At 45.4% G+C, this 22,398-nt stretch overlaps 1 protein-coding gene across 7 annotated transcripts in view; it reads right to left on the bottom strand.

Moving 5' to 3' along the window:
- Positions 1 to 22,398, bottom strand: part of AFAP1 (actin filament associated protein 1) — a 169,467-nt gene that overhangs the window by 129,277 nt on the left and 17,792 nt on the right. Inside the window, exons 1-2 of one of the 7 annotated variants that reach the window (XM_074395850.1) lie at positions 10,525 to 21,325; positions 10,193 to 10,395 (exon numbers count right to left, since the gene is read on the bottom strand). The exons of 2 other annotated variants lie outside the window; for them this stretch is intronic. In XM_074395850.1, coding sequence (XP_074251951.1) covers positions 10,193 to 10,202 — 10 coding nt within the window. In that variant the 5' untranslated portion in view covers positions 10,203 to 10,395; positions 10,525 to 21,325. Of the gene's footprint in view, positions 1 to 378; positions 3,067 to 9,411; positions 10,155 to 10,192; positions 21,326 to 22,398 lie in introns of those variants that run through there. 4 more of the 7 variants (XM_074395849.1, XM_074395845.1, XM_074395846.1 and 1 more) reach the window with 4 other exon arrangements.

Here is a 22,398-nt window from a genome sequence, read left to right as displayed (position 1 = left end):
AGGCTGAGTTGAAATCACCAGCAAAGCCCTCAAGAAGGGAGTCAGCACAGGAAGAACAACGCCCCAAACGCTGCGCTTGGCTTCTGGCCGACATTCACTCTGTCAAGTTCAACAAGACCTAAAATGACTTGGGAACAGTGAGGGTTCAATCTGCACAGGTTCACCTATATCCTCAACCATCCATGGCAGGGGAGATCTGGGCACCCCAAATCTGGCCCAAAGCCTATTTTGGCCAATAATGTTTTATTGGGATACGGCCACGTCATTCATGTAGCACCTATGGCTGTGTTCACACTCCAGCAGCTGGGCTGAGTGTCGCAACAAAGCCCAAAGCCGGCAATATGTACCCTCCGCTCCATTAGAGAAAAGCTTGCTTACCTCTTTCTGGGTCTTTAGGGGACAAAACTCCAAAAAGGAAAACCTGAAGACGGAGGATACAAGGCTAACACAGAAGAGGCATTTAACGCAGGGGAGCATAAATTCTGAGGCAGAAGAGACGTACTTGTCAAGGCAAGCCGGGTGACGGCTGAACCCCAGGGACGCTGTCAGCTATGAGGCCAGCTCGCTTCGTTAAGTGTGACCACGCTGCTTTCAGAACGCAGACTCTGCGCTGCAGGCAGGCCAAGGGGGCCTGGTCCATCTGTGTCTGCCCCAGCAACCGCTACAACTCTGTCCGTTCCTTCTACACACCTGCTTCGCCACCCTTCTCTTCACTGGCCCCTCTCGTCATACGGCCCACCAATGAAGAGACCTGAAGTGAGGCTCCTAAGTTATCCGGCTGCCATCATCTCAGAAAAGGCCTCTGGGCTCTGCTGCCAAAGAAGAAAAGCCTTGCAGGCTCCTAACAGGAGGCCTAGGATTGAAGCTCCAACCGCGAGGCGAAGGGAGGGCCGCGGGCTGATCTCCAGGGAGGGGAGGCTGAAAGGCCGGCTTTCTCTCTGCCTCTGGCTCCCAGGCAGATGGCTCCACCACTGTGCATGTGGGTACAGGCAGAGGGGCGGGTGGCACCAGGCTCCGGGTAACATATGTCAGTGTGCTAATGGAAGCAAATTAAACAGCATGGTTGGTCTCACACACCAGCTTCGCAGGGCTGGGGCTGCCACAGAGAATGGATGAGATCCAGACTTCATGAGGATGTGCTATAGAGCTGTCTGGACACAGCGAATGAACAGACTACACTGGCGAAGGGGCGGGGCGGGAGCTCTGCTCCACCGCCTGCCAGGCACGGCCTTGACAGCAGTGTTGTGCTACCTTCTCTCTCTCTAAAACTGAGGATGATCAGAGGCTTGTCGTCATTGTTTGTAAATGTCATTATGTGAAGAATTTAGCACAGTCCTTAGCTGGTAAGAAGCCTCCAATAAATTCGACTACTACAGTCATTATCAATATAATTATTATCTGGAAAAAAAGCTTTTAAAGGATAATCTCCACCTTAAAGAGTGATTATAAGGATTAACTGATCTGTGACTTTGCCTACTCTCCAGCATAGCACATAGTAAGTGCTCAGAAACTGTAGCTATGCCCCACCCCAAAGAGACTTCATCAAGTCTCCCGTACGTGCTTCATGGAATGCCAGTAAACTTTCCAAACAAATCACTCAAATTCTTGTAAATAATAATGTCTCCAGAGTAGATACGATCATTTTACAGGTGAGAACACTAACTCTCAGGACTCAAGGACACGAACCTAACGTATGACAGACTGAGGCCTTCTCAGTAAACAACAGCTGCCCCCCAAAATACCAGCAACTTTAGGAATTATCAGCTCAATGATCTTTGCTTCAAAAAAGCAAAAAGACTACATTCTCACTTTACCACTTCTCCATGAACATGCGAGTTCTCCAGAAAGAACTTTTCATAGATCGAATCCAAAGGGACCCATTTCTATGGAGAACATTTTCTTTGTAACGCCTAACACTCGGTGTAACCTGCCGTTAAAAGAGGGTTTTTACATACACCTTTGGTTTTCCAGCTAAGGAATGTGAATCTGCTCCCCAGAATGAGGACTTAGGAGTTACAAGATAAACTGAATTACACTGAACAGCATCACGATGAACCTTCTAAAATAAAGCAGACACCTCCAACGAGGGTCCGCACCACCCCCGGCTTCCCTCTGCCCACCTTCTGCCCACTGAGTCACTTACTGACATCCCTGCTGCCAAGTCCAGCTATCAAGGCTCGGTCCTCACTCCCTGCCCCAGCCCCCAACCATCCGGCAGCAAGTGACACGGTGCATCTAAGGCCCATCCTTCTGGAAAGTTCCTTTGGTTTAGCCACCTACCGGGCTGGCCTCTGCTGGCTCCCCTCCTCTCTCCAACCTCTGAAGGAGTTTGGTCCAGAGACTCTTTCCCTCTCCTAATTCCATCCACTCCCAAGGTGACTTCTTCCAATCCCATGATATTTTGTCTTCAGTCTGGCCCTCTACCCTCAACTCCAAACTACTTCCAACTGCCTTCTGTGAGGAGGCCGAGCTCAATGTCATCTTCCAGAGGGTCACAAAGGTGATGAAAAATAATGAAAACACACCTCCAAGGAAGCTGATGATGATGAATTTTGAAAGAGTAAATTCAGTTATGCAAACTGAGGATCTGCGATTTACTAACAAACGGTAGGAAAATATGGAAGAACCGCAGGCTTGGCTCCACGTGCAACTGAACACGCACTGCAGCTACGGCTCCCGCTAGCCCCGCGTGCACTCGGAGGTTTGTTCTCCTGGATCACCGCGCCGACCGCTCCTATGCTGAGAAGTGCTCATCTTCTCTGGAGTCTCTTGCTTTCTGCTTTTCCTCCCCAGCACTTGTCTGTTGTTATTGTTGTTGCTGTTTTGAGACCGTCTTGCTCTGTTGCCCCTGCTAGAGCGCAGTGGCGTGATCTTGGCTCACTGCACCTCAGCCTCCCAGGTTCAAGCGATTCTCCTGCCTCAGGCTCTGGAGTAGCTGGGATTACAAGCACGTGCCACTATGCCCAGTTAAATTTTTTATTTTTAGTAGAGATAGCATCTCACCATGTTGGCCAGGATGGTCTCGATCTCTTGACCTTGTGATCTGCCCGCCTCAGCCTCCCAAAGTGCTGGGATTACAGGCATAAGCCACCCCACCTGGCTATTTACATTTGATTTGAAGGAGTTCTCACTGAGAAAAGTCAATTGATTCTATATTTATTTGTTGCAGATTATAGGCAAATATTTTGGGGAGATGTAATTCTAGATGACCAAAGAGAAACTTCATTAAAATGTTTATTCAGAAAACTAAAAAAAGAAAAATTCAGAAAAAAATTTATACCCACAGAGAAAGAGAAAGTGCAAATGGGGTACGTTGTTTGGGGAATCTAAGGGAAGGGCAGACAGGAATTCTTTGTACTATTTTTGCAACTTTTCCTAAGTCTGGATTATTTCAGATTCAAGAGTTAAACAAAGAAAAAGAAAAAAAAAACACTATCTCCCTTTGTGAACCCATGCTGTCTTTTCCCTGGCAACTTAAGAACACGCTCAACTAAGCTCATCTATTTTTTCATGAACACTAAAAGAACCCTTGCCTAGTTTTGCCTTTCTGTTTTTGGCAGTGGTAGTAGTAGTAGGTAGGGTGTGTGTGTGTGTGTGTGTGTGTGTGTGTGTGTGTGTAATACATACCCCACAGCAGAGAATTTCAAATAACAGGATGGCTATTTTGATAGAGGGATGCGCTGGTAGGGAACATGCTGCTAAGACACATAACCTCCTAGACAGGGCAATGAATGAACTAAGTTTGGCACCTACAGGCACCCCCACTGACATCCTCACAAACTTTTACAGTTATATGCAGTTGCTTTCCCCAGGACCACTGCTTCCTAAGGGTTAGGCCTAGAGCCTAACAAGTTCCTACTATAACTGGCACACATATACCATTCAAGAAGCAGCAGCTGAGTGAATGATGAGATTAAGAACCCTTTGTCGGCCAATGCTGACAAATAATAAAACATGCACTGGCATGCAAATTATATTTTTGTTAAAAGCAAAGGCAGAATCACAAATTCGCTTTCCCCGAGGAAAGCAGGCCTCAGAAACTTCTTCTCCCTACTGAAGCATATTATGAGAAGCTCCCCTTACACAGAAGCAGCCCTCATCATTCATTATTAATGGCATGTAACCCTAATAAGCCTCCACCTCTCCTCACATCCTTTCCATCCCCAGGGCTAGATGCAGGACATTCTGAAAACCCTGGGAATTGTGAAGGTGGCTCCCAGCTCTGATAGTCTTGAACCCTACAGGATCGGAGGTTAGACAGCAAGAGAATAACAAGGGAAGCGTCAGCAGGCTTCAAGGATGTTTGAAACAGAGACGGCAAATAGGCTTCAACCAACTGAAAACACCAAAGATTCACAGTGGCCATCTGAGGGGTTGTGCTGTTTAAAAAGAGGAAGAAGTGTAGAAGGGGTCAAGAATCGCCAGGTCTGACTGAGAAGTGGATCAGTGACTAAGACCCACACAGCAGAAGTACTCAGGTATTTCGGTTACTCACAGCTTCAACAGGTGCAAAAGCATATGCTTCCCAAAGACTCAGCCACAGCAAATACCCACAGCAACTCTGCCAGGAGAACATCTAACATACATTTGGCTAGAAATACAGTTGTCTTTAACAAATTAACGCTGAATAAATCCTGACTTATTAGAGCCTGCAAAAATGACATGCTCAATGATAACAGTTATCACTAAAACCTCCAGAAATCTGCGCTCCTACAAGGAAGAACTGTGACGGAGCAGGCTACACGTCCAGAACGCTTCCCAGACTGCCGGTTACAGAACACAAGAAATGACACCCCCTCTAAGAACATCTTTGTTCAACTTTAGCCAATTGTCCCTTTGGGTGCATCTCTGTGCTAAAATTGCCATTCTTTCCCACAGCCTGAAGTTGTATGTCAAAATAGATGAGACTCAATTGAAGCCAGAAATGTGCAGATGTGAGGAAACCAACGCAAACGAAATTGGCTGGAGAGTGTGGTCAGGAGGATGGCGTGTCCCAGGAAGCAAGGACTTCATCTCTGCCCATGAAGCAGGCAGCTGTCACTGTCCCCAGGCCCATGCCAGCGACTTTAAGTAGGTTCTTAACCAAACTACCTCTAACAGTAAATGAAAATGCACCACACAATTGGCTTCTGAAAGAATATCTTGCAACCAACAAGAAACTACAAGCATGCCTTTTAAAAACTATAACAACTAAAAACCCTGGAAATGAATAAACATTGTCAAATTTTGACTCAAATACTGTTACATGGTAGCACTGTGATAATTCACTGAAACAAAAGAATGAATGAGGAATCAATTTATTTAGTAATCAGAGGAAACATGACCAATAATTTAAAGAAATAGGTCAAGAAACTGCTAGGTTCAAATGCCACAATGAAACACTGTGAGGGCCTTAGGCAAATTCTCTTCTCCGGTCCTGTTTCTATGTTCATCCAAACACAGCTTTGAACTAGGTCATCTGTGGCTTTCCAATGCCTTCATTCTGTGACCCTGGCCCAGATTTTAGGACTGCTCTCCCACTTGATACACGAAAGTATTTTCTACGTATAATAGCAAGAGTACAGTACATTTCTGTGCTGAATACAGTTTGGGGCCTACCATATGAAGAAGAAGATAATCATGCAACTTTAAACATGATCACAAAGCATACTCTAAATAAGGATAACACATAAGATGTGGCCATATGCCTGTGCGTGCCTCACAGGGAGACGGGGAACTCTCATTTAATAAAGCCAGGGGTGCCTGCTGCACATTAACATCCTCATTCCACATCAAGTTCACGACTTCCTTCTGACACCAAATCACAGGGATCACGTACTTTTCCATATTTTCCACCCAGGATTAAAATACGCAGAGCACCGTGATAAAGATGCCTCCATCCCAGCACGTTGGCTCCGATTTTGCAGAATTACAAACTTTTGGTGTGAAATGATCCCCAGGCTGCAGCAGCAAGCAAGACGAGTCTCCGGGGGGACAGCAGGCCCTGCCACAGCACCACTCCTGTCGCCACAGTCTGAGGCAGCCGCAGAGACGCTGGGGCTGGGGCCATTCACTCTGTGAGAGAACCACGCAGAAGGGAAAAGGTAGGAAAAAGCAGGGAAGGGGCAGGCGCGCTGCCAGGGAAGGAGCTGTGAAGAGAATGGGAAGGAGCGCACCTCCCTGCACGCACACTCGGACTTTATGAAGATGCCGGCAGAGGGCTGAACTGGATGCCCGAGAACACTCCTCCAAGTTATTTTGCTGGTTTTCTACTTATTGGTATAAAATTTTTTCAATAAACATCTTTGGTGCTCAGCATCATGTCTACATTATCATCTGAAAACCAACTTCTGTTCTAAGGTTCACATCTTCGTATATGGACCCAGGGATTTTATAGTGGAATGCACCCCTCATTCACATCAACAATACACACAACTACCATTAAATAAATGCTTCCTTTGCTTACATGATTTTTTTAAAACCCTGTTTTGAAATACAATAGAGAAGACAACTTTTTGATAGCGCTGCTTTCGAACTGCAGGTGAAGCAAATAACCTGCCATGACTTCTAACCAGGCAACCCGAATGACGAATGACAGCAATAGGAGCAATCTTTTCGAGAGCCCAGGATGAAAAGGAACCCAGCTGGTTAGGGGACACAGAGTAATCAGTTCTCAGCGGGCTTCCTGGATCCCAAATCCCCGTGTGATAGGTGGAAGCAAAAGGCTATCAATGACCAAGCATCTGAACTCTTCTCCCACCTCACCATCTGCTTCTCCTGCCATGCAAATTTAAAATTAATAAGCCCGCTATTAGAGAACAGAGTTGGTGCTGCATCTGTCTTCCTAAAATGATGGATAATTAGCAGCCCCACAATGGCTTCTAATTAGATTTGAGTGTCCCTTAGATAGGAAGCTGAAGTGCCTTAGCCCTAGATGGAAAATAAAACAGAAATTGTAATGCTCTAGGTTTGATTTTTTTCCTTGTTCTAAAGTTGCTGTTGCCAAATCTCCTTCTATTGTCTTGTTTATAAAATGTGTAAGACACAGGTAAATTTAAAGACATTCTAGAAAAGGACATTTTTCCTAGGTACAAGCCTTGCGAACATTATTTTCAGTGGCTGGACTTTTTCTCCACAAACTGTGACCCTGGCGTACATTTTCTCCCTCATGGTTGCACATTCAGAGTCAGGGAAGACGGCTTTAGCAGTAAACTGGGGAGTGCAGTGAGAAGGTACTGGGCCCTGGGAAGGGCAGACAGGGACTCTACCTCAGTGGCGTGGAGCGCTCCTGAGACCTAGCCTTTACTTTCCCATCTGTACAAGGGGTCTAAATACACACACACACAGACAGCACACACCTGTGTGAAAAGCTGTGATACTTGGCCGATTTCCTGAAGAAGTTTATCTTGTACCATTTCTACTCAAGTACGACACCTCCTTCCAGGCAAGTATCTAAGGATGATGGGCTATCCCACAGCGACCTGTGTCACTTCTCCCGCTTACAATCCCTATTGATATTTTGAATGCATATTCATAGCACTTTCAAAAGCATCTTTCATGAAGTGACAGAAGAAAGAAGAGTAAGGTTCTTTCAGCGCATGCGCTCGTTCAACAAATATTTACTAACTAGGTGCCAGGCACTGGTGATATAACAGGGAACATGTATTCGTGTAGGTAGAGACAGACAACCATAAAGTGTGTTAAAGAGTTATCAGTACTATGGAGAAAAATGCACCAGGAAACAGAACAGAGGAGTATCCCTAACGCCCTACACCAGAAGATGCTAGCACTACAAAATGTTAACAGCGGCCGGCGCGGTGGCTGTCACCCGCAGTCCAGCGCTTACAGAGGCTGAGGCTGGAGGATCACCTGAGTTCGGGAGTTCGTGATCAGCCTGACCAACACAGCGAAACCCTGGCTCTACTAAAAATACAAAAATGAGCCAGGCATGGTGGTGCACACCTACTGTAATCCCAGCTACTTAGGAAGCTCAAACACGAGAATCACTTGAACCTGGGAGGTGGAGGTTGGAGTCAGCCAAGATAGTGCCACTGCACTCAAGCCTGGGCGACAGAGCAAGACTCCGTCTCAAAATAAATAAATAAATACAAATAAAATGAAAACAGAAAATAAGATACCAAAAGCAAGAACGTGAACGATTCATTGCAACAAAAGCCTTTGTAAGTTGATTCTTTCCTTCCTGCCTCCTCGTTCCTCACAGATGGAATACAAGCGAGTGGGGAGCAGGACAGTGACGGCAACGTCGTACGACGGCTTCAGGCTTCGGATGTCTGACAGCCGCGCTCACGTACTTCAGGGAGGAAGCTCTATACGCCTTCTGGGCCATGGCTTCCTGTCTTTTTTCCAGAGAGTTTTTAAAATACAGGAAAATGTGTGTGTTTATTTGGATGCTCTGTGCCTGCGCACGTGCAAACTGTGCTAACAGATTTTTTCCATGTTTTGCTGAATTTCCCGGCGTGCCATAAACAGGCTTCCATGTCTTTTCTTAATTGTCTATAAATAGCACAAACACCCAAAAATGCAAATCAAGACAAGCTGTCCCTTCAACTGCTGCTGCCACCATGATGACAGCAAATGACAATTTGCCAAATCGATACAAGGAGATTGAAGCTGTCTGACAGAGTGCACAGGGCCGACTGCTCTTCCTATAACATTTAAGAAACAAGAAGAAATGGCTCTCCACACAGGACAGACGCGTCCTTTGTTCTTTGGATAAATAGTGCCAATGCCCAAAATACTTTCTCCATCACACTATCTATATGGAATTCAAGCTCCTTCCAATACTGTGAGTAACTCCAGTGAGAGTTATACTATGTTTAGCCATAATGACCCATTCACATTCTTTTCCCTCTACAATGTTGAAATAATAACATTTAGTACGCACTCATGAGGTGCCAGGCTCTGAGTTTTATCTCGCTCAATTCTCATTGAAATCCTGTAAGATCAGTACCAAATGATCTCATTTTGCATAGATGAGGAAACTGAGGCACAGAAAGGTTAAATAAGTCGTCCATGGTCACAGGTTACTTAGTATCTTTTCTCCAAACTTTCAAAAGTTAACTATTGCTACTATTACAAATGAGTTTTTTTGTTTTGTTTTGTTTTTGTTTTTTGTTTTTTTTGAGACAGGGTCTTTCTCTGACTAGGCTGGAGTGCAGGGGCACGATTATGGTTTACTGTAGCCTCAACTTTCTGGGCTCAAGTGATTCTCCCACCTCAGCCTCTCGAGTAGCTGGGATTACACGCATGAGCCACCACACCTGGCTAATTTTTTAATTTTTATTTTTTGTAGGGATGGGGTTTCGCCATGTTGCCCAGACTGGTCCCCAACTCCTGGACTCAAGCAATCCTCCCACAATGCTGTGATTACAGGTGTAAGCCACTGTCCACAGCCCTACAAATGTGACTTACCCAAAGTCAGAGCAGTGAGCAGGGAGAGAACAGAGCTGCAGCAAGTCTCCTGGCTGCTGTAACACCATATCCCTCCTCCATGCCGTGATGTGTCTACACCAGCAAAGCTCCTGGAGGTTGAAAGCATGCCAGCTAGAGACGAAACAGCAGAAAAGAAAGAGCAAGACGCAGCCATGCGTCTTGTTGGCAGCTCGAGCGTGCCTCTCTCCCCTGCAGCTGCACAGGCAGAAACCAGGGGCTGTGAGTCCGAGGCAGCATGTTTGGTTCCTGGCAGGTAATCTTTTGGGAGACCGTCCCATAAAATTAGTGTTACACTTCTCAAAAAGGAAGTGTGACTTTTACAGAAAAATCTATTCCATTTGGGAGAAAGGTCTAATAAAACCACAAAAGAATAATACATTCATACAACAACAAATTAAATTCATCTGTCACAAACTGAAACCCCAAAGCCCTCTGGGCACACAGCTGCTTTTCTGAGCTGAAATTCAACTCCAGTTGAGAAACAGGTCAACTCTTCTAAAAAGATTTCTTTTTGCAAATGCCTTAAATAAAAATTCCTTTCCCTCACTTGTCGTTTTCTAGATTTAATGCCTCTGTTGGCCTTCCTCTCATTTAGGCCCTGAGCATCTCTGCATGTCTGCTACAGCTGGCACTCCAAGGGAGGCACCCAAGTGAACACAGATGACCACAGCATGGCGACACGCTCCTCAGGGAACACATACTGGGAAGGGAAGATGATACAATCACAACCTTCACACAGAAAAGAACTTGGCTTCCTTACCCCGTCCCATTTCTGGAACAATGATGCTGAGTCAGGAACATTTACAGAGCATGAACAGTCCAGCCTGCAGTGTGGAGGCAGCACGAGGGGGGCTCCACGCAGGGAAGAGCACCTTCAGAAGTGGGGCACACACAGCAGCGTGGAGCAGGGGACAAGCCCACGCACAAGGGCCAGCCTGGGGGCCTGCAGAAATGCCCATGTATCTGGGAGGAGGGAGAGAGGACGAGATACCTCAGTGCTCCAAAATGAATGGAAACCTCCCAAGAACTCCTCCCCAAATGGGGTGCGGATTTACAAAGGACCAAACCCAGCATGCAAGCATGCACAGTTACCTGAGCAGAGCGCCACGACAGCGAGACACCCAGGAAGAAACAGGGTCACCGGAAGCCTGACCATCTACTCCCAGCTCTGCAGCTCATTCACCCTATGACCTCGGAGAAGGCTCTTCGCTTCTGTGAGCCACAAGAGAATCATGGGAAAAACGGAAGATAGGAACACTGCCCTGCCTTTTTCACAGAACTGCTGAGGGAATAAAATCAGATCGTGGATTTTAAAATTCTCTATGAATTACGAAGCAAAATTAGAAACATATGAAATCATTCTTACCATTAATAATAGCACTGTAAAATTAAGAGCAGAGTTAAGACAACAGCATTTTCTGCCCCCTGCTCCCAAGAGAAATAGCGAGTCCAGCCGACGTATTCAGGCAACCCGAGTATCTAGGCTCCGAGAGCCTTGAACAGCTCACGGACTCTGACAGCATCACTCCGGCGTGGCGGAGTGAAGTTCTCCAGGAGAGCAACTGACACAAAACACTACTTTTTCAGATGGGCTTGGAGCCCTCCAAACTCACAGCACACCTAAATAATGAACAGCCACTAGACTCAAAAGCTGGCTTTTGTAGATTCCCACAGCATAGGTCAAAGAGCATTCAAGGCCAGGCTCAGTGGCTCATGCCTGTAATCCAGCACCCATACAGGATGAGTCTCCCTAATCCAAAAATCCAAAAGCTACAACTTTTTGAGTGCTGACGTGATGCTCAATGACATGTTCATTGGAACAGTTCAGATTTTGGATTTTTGAATTCAGAATGCTCATCCAGCAAGTATAATACAAATATTCCAAAATCCAAAAACATAAAAAAATCTGGGATACTTCTGGTTCCAAACAGTTTGGATAAGGGATATTCAACCCGCATTTTTTTTTCCCCTAATGAAGGAAAGAAAAAATGAGGCCCAAGCAAAGCCATTCAATCCACAGTAAAGCCATTTAAGAGTTTACTTAGCATACATTTTAAGTTCAGTGCTACCCACAGAAATATAAAAGCATGAATACAGAAAGAGTAATTTAGACCAGGCGGGGTGGCTCATACCTGTAATCCCAGCACTTTGGAAGGCTGAGGCAGGAGGATCACCTGATGTCAGGAGTTCAAGAACAGACCAGCCAACATGGTGAAACCCCGTCTCTACTAAAAATGCAAAAATTATCCAGGTGTGGTGGCAAACACCTGCAATCCCAGCTATTTGGGAGGCTGAGGCATGAGAATCACTTAAACCCGGAGGGAGGAGATTGCAATGAGCCAAGATCAATACCACTGCACTCCAGTCTGGGCAACAGAGTGAGACTTTCTCAAAAAAAAAAAGTAATTTGTGTTTTTCAGATGGAGCCCATGTTCCCAGAATCGCAGCCCTGCTCTATACTCCAAGTGCACACAGGCTGCCCCTTTATCTTAATACTCACCATATTCCAAGCAGCCATTGGTGCACGTCTGTCTGTCTCACTAGACAGACTTCATGTGCATGAGGCAGGGATCATATATGATTACCTTTCTGTCCCCAGTGTCTAGCCTAGGAGACACGCAGTAAATGATTACTGAACTAAGTCAGTTACGAACGCACTTTAGACTTGTATTAACAACTTTGATTTAATAAGCTTGCCAATGGCACTTTCTTACCACACAGCTTAAATGTCGACTTGTGGATTTATCTTGTGTTCTGCTAGATTACCATCTATTAATATTTAGTAGGCACCTAATAAGTGGTAGGCATTACTTATTGCTGGGGACCCAGCAGTGACAAAACAATACTCCTTGTTCAAAAGAAAGTTATAGTATAAAGAGGAATCGAAGAAACGGAACAGACTGATGAGAGGGCTAAGAAAAGGCCAGGCTGCCATGGGAAGCACCCAGTCTTGTGTGGATGGTACACAGTTCACACAATCTGAGTGCTTCGTATAGCAGAAGATCATCTCCTCCAAAGACGCTAATGAAGCTTTGATTCCAGCACCGGAAGTCACCATAAAGGTGCGCACAGCCACATGCTTAGTGCAGGAAATGAAACCAAACGAACAAACCAAGCTCCAACCTCTGGAGGCAATGGTCCAATAAAATCCTTTGGCACATTCAATTGAAATTCAAGGTATTCAAGAGGCAGATATTTAAGTGGTAAATTAACCTAACCACTTAAAACTAAAGTAGTCTTTGGTTCAAGGGGTAAGGATACACTACCTTTTACAAATTTACTAGCTCTTAATATTTACACTTAAATATCATGATGATGATGATGTAAACAATTACTGAGCAGTTACTATGTGCTAGGTGCCAAGCTAAGCGCTTTACACACACATTTTTGCACAATCCTGTGAGATGACAGTAACCCATTGTCGTCCCATTTTATACATGAAAATCAGGTGTATATAACCTAAAAACTTGCCCAAAATTACATAGCTAGTTAGCAAAACCTAGGCAGCCTGACTCCACAGCTCTTGCTTAAAGAACTATTCATAAACTGCCCCGCACAGCAGGGGTATGAACAGGAGTTCAATCAATGCCTCAAGAGGACTTCATACCCTTCAAAATCATGTCCTGCCAATCAAACTAGACTAACTGGTTCTGCATACCCAATTGTCAAATTATTAGTCCACGAAGAAAAGAAAGACGGACTGGGTAGAGATCAGAACAGAGTGAGTAACTGGTAAACATACTTCACGGCAGGTAGTAACAGGATGTGGCGCTTACGCAGTTTCCACGTTTGTTTGCATATTTTTTTCACGGTTCCAAAGCACGAGTGCCATTCGAAGCTAGTGAAACCGTAAGGCGTGTCTGGGATCCCGGACTCCAATTCACCGTGGACCGGCAGATCTCAACCTTTACTGTCTATCAGAGCCATCCGGGGGTTTGTAACAGAGCCACAGCTGCCCCGGCCCCATTCCTGCAGGTTCTATTTCAACTGTTCTGGAGTAAGCATGCATGCTTTTCTCACAGCCCCGCAGATGCAGCTAGGGTTGCAAACCATTGTCCAAGACGCTCTCACACTTCAGCTCAGTTCACACACACTTGAGATTCTAAGCATGACGGATCGAGCTGAGTAAGACAAGTCAGGCTCCATTCCCTGAAAAGCGTTGAGAGTTCCCTCTGCTTTTAGGGCAAAGAAACCAATATCAGAGATTTATTCTAGTCCAAACCAAATAAGTTGCTGGGAGAAAAAAAAAATATGCTGGTATAGGTTGTCATACAAAACAACTTCCCGTATCTTCTCGTTCAGTAGCCCAGGGACTAACTCTGAGCCATAAGAATTGAGAATCAGGGGAAAATGCCAGTGTGAGGCATCTGCCACACACCTAGTACACCCCCAAAAGCGCCCAGCTACATTTCACATCCACTGTCCTAACGGGGGTAGAAACAGGGAAGAGCAGGCCATACAGAAAACAGAGCCTGCTGGGAGTCAGAAGGCTGGGGAATTCCGGTGCTAGCCCTGCTACCAACCCGGTCACATCTCTCTGCTCTTGGTGTGGCCGACAGTTACCCAAGAGGGTGAAGCATAAAAACACAGATGTTAGACAAGCCCCAGAACCCAAAATATATAGAAATAAAATTATATTAAGGTGATATCGAGGAATTTATACCATCAACCAGAAAAGTAACTGAAGTATTCCTTTTCCCATTCTTAAGAAACCAAAAGTGAATACAGAAAATTGAGCAATCAGCCTGCCAAGTCGACTGGGGCAACAGAATACACAAAGTCTGGTCACAACAGTGGAGGGAACAAGCCAAAAGGAGACATGTAGGGCGTGCCCCTCCCTCCGTTCACCGGGCCACGGGCATGTGCGTGCATCCACACGCAGTGCCCGGTCTCCTGTTCCGTCTGATCCAGCGTCCACTCACCGCAGGCCTACTAAGTGGCCACACGTGCTATGATGCTCTCTCATCTCGTTATCACAGAAATCTCTGCTGGAGGCGAGTATGTGATAGACGAGAATCACGGAGGCCTGGGGAGGCTGAGACACATGGTCACGCTGTGGTGAGGGCGTGCTTGAGGGGGACCCCACGACTGGACCCTCCATGCCGCCCTCCTCGGTAATCACTCCCAGACCAGAGTGCCGAGGAGTGCACGTTCTTCCTCTCACTTTTCAGTCCCTTGGCTGACCCAGCATTCCCCAGAAAGTGATCAAGTCCTGGCAGCTCTGAGGCCACAAAAACCATAAACGCAGTGGACTAACACGGCCCATCTGTCTCTAACGGATCTTTTACTTGCCATGCTGGTCATTTCTGTGAGCAGATGGGTTAAGAAAGACTTGGCAAGTTACCACGAAATCACCCCTCCACCCCTCCCCGAGGGAGGCTGCCTAGCGAGCAGTGAGGACGGCTTTCTTCCCCCACTCCGTGCATTCCTGTCCCTAAGGAGCCAGAGACAATCCCACCAAATATAGGCAGGACACAGCTGCCTCCTTCCTACAACTGGAGGGGGAAGGGTCCTCTCGGGCCTTTCTAACTGCCTGGAAACCAAACTGTGAGCTGCACTGACCCGGGCCTCGCCCACGTCGCAGGCATGTACAACACAAGCACCCAGTGGTGTCACTGGGCAGAACTACGAATGTGCTTTTTAATGTTTTCATGCAATTATTCCAGAACTGCTATTCACACAGCTCCACTTCTCACACAGATGTCATGCTTTATGGATCGCACGGCATTTTCAGCATGCCCCATCCGCCCCCGCAGCCTGTGTGATCCGCTGAGTATGCTTCCTCATCTCCACTTTGTAAGAAACGAAGTGGAGTTTCTGAGTTTATGAAACCAAAACTTTCCCAAGGACTTCCAGCTAGTATGAGAAGCAGGACATGCAGATGTCTGATTCTAGAAGCAGTACTTACGCCACTGCTCCACACAGGCCCGCCAGGGATTTCTGCCGCATCTTAAAATGCAGACAGCAAATCTGTCTCTCTAGAGTCCTGGAGTACCCTACAGACAAGGAGTAAAACTTCTAACAGAAAGCTTACACTTAGTGGGAAGGCCACCTGGGCTATTTCTTTTAAGTTAGTTTGTTCGTGTTTTGGAAAGACTGTTCTGATGGCACTGCAGGAAGGAAGTGCAGAAAGGATTCTAGGAGGCAGAGAAACAATGAGGTGGCTCTTACAACAGTTCAAATGCACGTGAGGCGCAACCAGACAGGACAGAGAGAAAGCGCATTTGAAAACAATGCAAAATGAAGTCCACTCAGATGCAGGACAGAAAGAAGGAGATTAAGCAGGACGGTGGTTTCTATTCTGAAAGACTGATAAACAAGGGTGTCATTAACTATTGCAGAGTGGCGTCTGGGGCCTGGGTGCACCACACGTTGAACCATTCACCTGCTGAGTGGCGTCCAGCCGTTTTCCAGTTCTGGCCTTTATAAGGCATGCTGCTATGAACAGATACATATAGGCTTTGGTGTGAACGTAAGTCTTCATTTCTCTGGGACAGCTGCCCATGAATGTGAATGCTGCGTCCTATGGCAGTTGCACATTTCATTTTTTCAGAAACTGTCAAACTGTTTTCCAGAATGGCTGCACCATCTTCCATTCCTACCCGCCAAGTGTGAGTGATCCAGTTTCCCCGCATCCTTGCCGGCATTTGGTTTTGTTACTACCTTTCATTTCAGCCATTCTGGTAGATGTATGGTGATGTGAGTGCATTTTTCTAACGGCTAATGATGTTGAACACCTTTTCACGTGCTTTTATGTCATCTGAAATGTCTCTTCGTGTCTTTTATTAGTTTTCAAACTAGCTGGATCGGTTTTACTGGATAATTGTGATAGTTCTTTATATAGTACAGATACGGGTCTTTCATCAGACACGTGGTTTGCAAATAGTCTCTCCCGGTCTACAGCTCCTCTTTTCATCTTTATTTTGGATTTTACATTTTAGTCTGTGATCCATTTTGAGTTAATTTTTGAATGAGGTATGAGATTTAGATCAGAGTTCAGGTTTTTGTCTATGAATAGTCAGGTGTGGCCAGCATTTTTTTTTAAGAGACAAGGTCTCACTCTGTCACCCAGGCTGGAATGCAATCACAAGATCACAGCTCACTGCAGCCTCGACTCTTGGGCTCAAGTTATCCTCCCGCTTCAGCCTCCGGGAGTAGCTGGAACCACAGGCAGGTACCAACATGCCAAATTGATTTTTTTAGTTTCTGTACAGACAGGATCTTGTGCCTTGTTACCCAGGCTAGTCTGGAACACCTAGGCTCAAGCCGTCATCCTACTTATTTGGGGCCAGGAATTACTGGTGCATGCCTGTAATCATAGCACTTCGGGAGAATGAAGTAGGAGAATCACTTGAACCCAGGAATTCCAGAGCAACCTGAGCAACATAGGGAGACCCTGTCTCTGCAAAAAAATTTAAAAATTAGCTGGGCATGGTGTTGCACACCTGTGGTCCCAGCTACTCAGGAGGCTGAGGTGGGAGGATCTCTTGAGCCTATGAGGTTGAGGCTGCAGTGAGCCATGGTTGCACCACTACATTCCAGCCCAGCCTGGGTGACAGAGTGAGACCGTCTCAAAAAAAAAAAAAAAAGTCAGAGTGTCATCCATATTAAAGACAGGTATTGTCTTTGTGAAACTTGAACTACAATTATATAATGGACATGTAAAATGTCCAGTTTGAAAGTCTGAAAAATATATAGCTCTAAGTATTCTTACCCTAAAATTCTGACTCCTACCTAAGATATCACATACTGTTTACATAAGCAGCATAATGCCTGGACAACAACTGAGAATGCGTAAGAACAATGAAATGAGCACATATGCCTATTTCAGTATATTTCACACTTACTATGTTAAAAAAAAAAGTCATCATTGCAAACCCCTGTGACTATATCTAAAGCAAGCCTAAAGTTTTACTTCTCTATATTATAAAATGCAAGGTTAAAATTCCAATACTACGCACTCTTGAAGGCAAGGGTAGTTGAGTTAAACTAAATGCCTAAGGTCTATTTCAAAGATATAAAAAAGCTAGCTACTTCACAGCCATTCCTATCTAAGTTCAGCTTTTTCTTTTTTAATTGACACATAACTGCATATTACACATGTGTACGGGGTACATAGAGTGATGTTATAATACGTGTAATGTATGTAATCAAATCAGAGTAATTAGCATATCCACTATCTCAAACATTTGGCATGTTTTTGTGTGTTGGTTACGTTCAATACCCTTCCTCCAGTTATCTGAAACTACATATTCTTTCTTTCTTTCTATATATATTCTTTTGGTTTTTTTGTTTGTTTGTTTGTTTGTTTTTTGAGACGAAGTCTCACTCCATCACCCAGGCTGGAGTGCGATGGCGCGATCTCAGCTCACTGCAACCTCTGCTTCCCAGATTCAAGCGATTCTCCTGCCTCAGCCTCCCTGCTAGCTGCTACAGGCACAGGCCACCACGCCCGGCTAATTTTTGTATTCTTAGTAGAGACGGGTTTCACCATCTGGAGTTAGCCAGGCTGGTCTCAAACTCCTGACCTCAGGTGATCCACCCACATTGGCCTCCCAAAGTCCTGAAATCACAGGCATGAGTCACGCACGCCCAGCCTGAAACTATATATTCTTGTTAACTATAGTTAATCTCACTGTGTTAGCAAGCACTAGAACTTATTCCTATCTAGCTATAATTCTGTATTCTTCAACAAATTCCTCCCTATCCTCCTCCTCCCTCCACCCTTCTCACCCTCTGGTATCCTCTGTTCTACTTTTAACTTGTATGAGATCCATTTTTTTTGGTTTGTGGTGTTTAACTTTCTGTCCCTGGCTTATTTCACATAATGGCCTCCAGTTCCATCACGTTGCCAAGAATGACAGGCTTTGTTGTGGCTGAATAGGACTCCAATGTGTATACAGACCACATTTTCTCTCTCCGTTCATCTGCTGTGGGACAAGAAGGCTGATTCCAAATCTTGGTTTTGGTAAACAGTGCTGCAGGAAACAGAGGTGCAGATACCCCTCTGACACTGATTTCCTTTTCTTTGGGTATCTGCACAGTAGTGAGACTGCTGGATCACACAGTAGTTTTATTTGCAGTTTTCTGAGGAACCTCCACACTGTCTTCCATAGTGACGGCACTAGCTTACTCTTATTCTTTTCCTTTTTTTTTTTTTTTTTTTTTTTTTGAAACAGAGTCCCACTGTTGCCAGGCTGCAGTGCAGTGGCGCAATCTCAGCTCACTCACTGCAGCCTCCACCTCCCATCTTCCAGTGATTCTCATGCCTGGGCCTTCCAAGTAGCTGGGATTATAGGCACCTGCCACCACACCTGGCAAAAAAAATTGTTTTTTGAGATGGAGTCTCCCTCTGTCGCCCAGGCTGGAGTACAGTGGCACAATCTCTGCTCACTGCAACCTCCGCCTCCCGGGTTCAAGCAATTCTCCTGCCTCGGCCTCCCAAGTAGCTGGGACTACAAGCACATGCCACCACACCAGGCTAATTTTTTGTATTTTTAGTAGAGATGGAGTTTCACTGTGTTAGCCAGAATGGTCTCGATCTCTGTACCTCGTGATCCGCCTGCCTGGGCCTCCCAAAGTGCTGGGATAACAGGCATGAGCCACCACACCCAGCCCAAATTTTTGTATTTTTTAATAGAGATGGGGTTTTACCATGTTGGCCAGGCTGGTCATGAACTCCTGACCTCAACTATCTACCACCCTCAGCCTCCCAAAGTGCTGGGATTACAGGCGTGAGCCACCAAGTCTGGCTAATTTTTGTACTTTTAGTAGAGACAGGGTTTCACCGTGTTGGCCAGGCTGGTCTTGAACTCCTAACCTCAGATGATCTGCCTCGCCTCGGCCTCCCAAAGTCCTGGGATGACAGCATGCGCCCCGCGCCGGCCGGCTGCACTCGTCTGCATTCTCCCTCCCTTTCTGCCTCCCTAGGGGCCGGGGCCTTTGGACCGCCCCCTTTACCTCTAGCCCAGCACATCTTCAGGAACAGCTCCCGGACAGCACCAGACACTCCATGTACTCACTGAAGGCACTAGTTCTTGAAATGATCGTAAATCACTTGACTATAACAAGAATTGTTTTAAAAGTGTTCTCTCTCTCGGGAATCATGCCATGAGTTTGAGCAAGCAGCTTTGCTTCTCTCTACTGCTATTCTATCATTTGCAAAATGTTAACAATTACTGTGTTCGCCCATAGCATTGCTGTAAAAAGTCTTAAGACCTACTTCCTGCAGCCTGCCTGCAGGAAGTTAAACTAGCCTATTGAAAGTGACTTTAGCTGGCACTCTAGTGAACAAAAGGAGTCAATCAGATCTCATTGCATCATCAGGAAAGGATCTCCATATAGACTGCTGAGTGGGAGCAGGCGGACTCAATGTTCAGCAGGTACTACTTTGTTTAAAAAAGTATACATATATATTTGTATGTGCAAATACACCCAGTGTTAATAGTGACTACCCCAAGGACACATTCATGCAAATAGACAAAAGAAAAAACACTTTCTTTCTGTCTTCCATATCATTTGAACTATTTTCAATGAGCATCTATTGCTTTTGTAATGTTTTTGAAAGGAATTTATTACAATTTTTCTGGAGAAACAGCAGGTGCGTGAAGAAGGTAACAGAAGGTACAATGGATTGAGCCTCAGAGTAGGGGCCAGGTTCAGCATGCACGCGACCCACAGCACCTCTCGCTGCAACACAACACCAGCCCCCTCTGTCTTCCCTTGGTCCACTGGCCCAGTACTTAGAGATAAATTTGTATTGTGATCACATCAATCACACCAACGAGCTTGGAACCATCCTTCCAGACCCCTCTGGTCATGTGTACCTGCCGGGTGCCGTCAGCGTTCCTCCTGCATCATTGACTGGACTACAATCCCCTCGTGGAAAATGCACCCTGACACTTCGCCATCATCCCCACAACCCTCAGCACACCACAGAGACCGGGCCAGTGATGCCCAATCTGACTGTCATTCTACTTACAAAGCGAAGGGCCAGGGGACAGATGGGACTGTCTTTGGGAACTCACCAGCTCTTGCGTGAACCAGAACAAAGTCAGGTCTCCTGACGCCCAGAAAAGAGCCAGTGCACGGCCCCCTAGAAACGCTGTGAAAATATTTTGCTTGCTGTGAAAATATGCACTGCCGGAGGAGAGGAGCAGAACTTCTCGTGCAGCCATCAGCCCAGAGCACTAGGAATCAGGGCTGCGGGTGGGACATCCTGCCCGGCCACCGGAAAGGGAATCTGGCTGAGTGGAGGAGGGGAATCCACACAGATTACCGTGGCCCAACTGCGGCAATAACACCCACACAACAAAAAAATACCTGACTGGAAAGCCGAAGCCTGGCCAGCAAATTCAAAACGGGGCCACAATCCTCCCAGCACACATCATCCCAACACAGAGCTTTCAGTCAGCGTGTGAACACTTTAGGTATAAATGTGAAATGTTCATGTTTTCGAACAAGGTGGCCATGTGTGTGCGTGTGTGCGCGTGTATGCATGCGTGCATGCGTGTGTGTGTGTGTGTGTGTGTGAAAGAGAGAGAGAGAGAGAGAGAGAGATGTGCTGTTTTATGTCACTGAATGGAACCTGTGTTTTAAACAGGTCCCAAACAAACGTTTAGTAGACGTTAAAAATTACATTTCTGAGTCGATTGAGTTCTTATCAGAACATACAAATATCCAGCCCCAAGAACTATAAACAAGCCATGTGCAAAAGAGTTTTTGTATTTTGTTTCATATCACTGGGTGAAACCTGTGGGTTTTTTATTAAGTTTTAAGTCCTGGGGCACATGTGCAGGTTTGTTACATAGGTAAACACGTGCCTTGGTGGTCCGCTGCACCTATCAACCCATCACCTAGCTATTGAGCCCAGCATGCATTAGCTGTTTTTCCTAATGCTCTCCTTTCCCTCACCCCACCCCCAGCAGGCCCCAGTGTGTGCTGTTCCCCTCCCTGTGTCCATGTGTTCTCATTATTCAGCTCCCATTTACAAGTAAGAACACATGGTGTTTGGTTTCTGTTCCTGCCTTAGTTTGCTGGCAATAATGGCTCCCAGCGCCACCCACGTCCCTGCAAGAACAGGATCTTGTTCCTTTTTATGGCTGTATAGTATTCCATGGTGTATACGTACCACGTTTTCTTCATCCAGTCTATCATAGATGGGCATTTGAGTTGATTCCCTGTCTTTCCTATTGTGAATAATTCTGCAATGAACATACACATGCAGGTATCTTTGTAATATAATGACTTATATTCCTTTGGGTATATACCCAGTAATGCGACTGCTGGGTCAGATGGTATTTCTGGTTCTAGATCTTCAAGGAATCGCCACACAGTCTTCCACATTCCCACCAACAGTATTTGAATTTGGCTATTTTGAATTTAATAGCTTTAATTCCTAGATCATAAATATATTCATATGCACCATAGAATTAATATATGAATTGTATGATTCAACCCATACACTCTATTTGGAAAGTTTAAGAATATCCAAATTATTATGTGTAAACTTTTTGGATGAAATTTATAAGTTGTCATGCAAAGGTCCATATTTGGGGTCACCTTCTTCTGGTGCTAAACAACACTTGCTTCCCAAAACAATCTTCAAAGTCATATGGAAAATATAACTAACTAAACACAAAAGAATAAAGACTATCACAAGATCAAAGGGTTATTAACAAAGCCACCTATCTTTCTCTTACCAAAGAAACTGTAATCCCTAAAAGACAAAGAGCCTGGACTTCTTCCTTAGAATAAGTCTCTATTTCAAAAGGTTTGAAAAGTCAAAAGACAATTTAAATATGTTTGAGATTAAAAATCAGAAATGTAGAGTTTCATAATCTACACGTGTTTACAGGTCTGTCCCAGTCTCAAGAAAAACAAAATTCTCTAAATATGAAAAATATCTTCTTCAGGAAAGGTCTGTAGTCTAGGAGAGGGATTAAATAGTACATAATTATAGTATTA

Source organism: Saimiri boliviensis, chromosome 3, assembly GCF_048565385.1.
Source record: "Saimiri boliviensis isolate mSaiBol1 chromosome 3, mSaiBol1.pri, whole genome shotgun sequence".
NCBI lineage: Eukaryota > Metazoa > Chordata > Mammalia > Primates > Cebidae > Saimiri > Saimiri boliviensis.
Note: the sequence above shows the minus strand (reverse complement) of the source record. Positions and strands in the feature narration are given on the sequence as shown.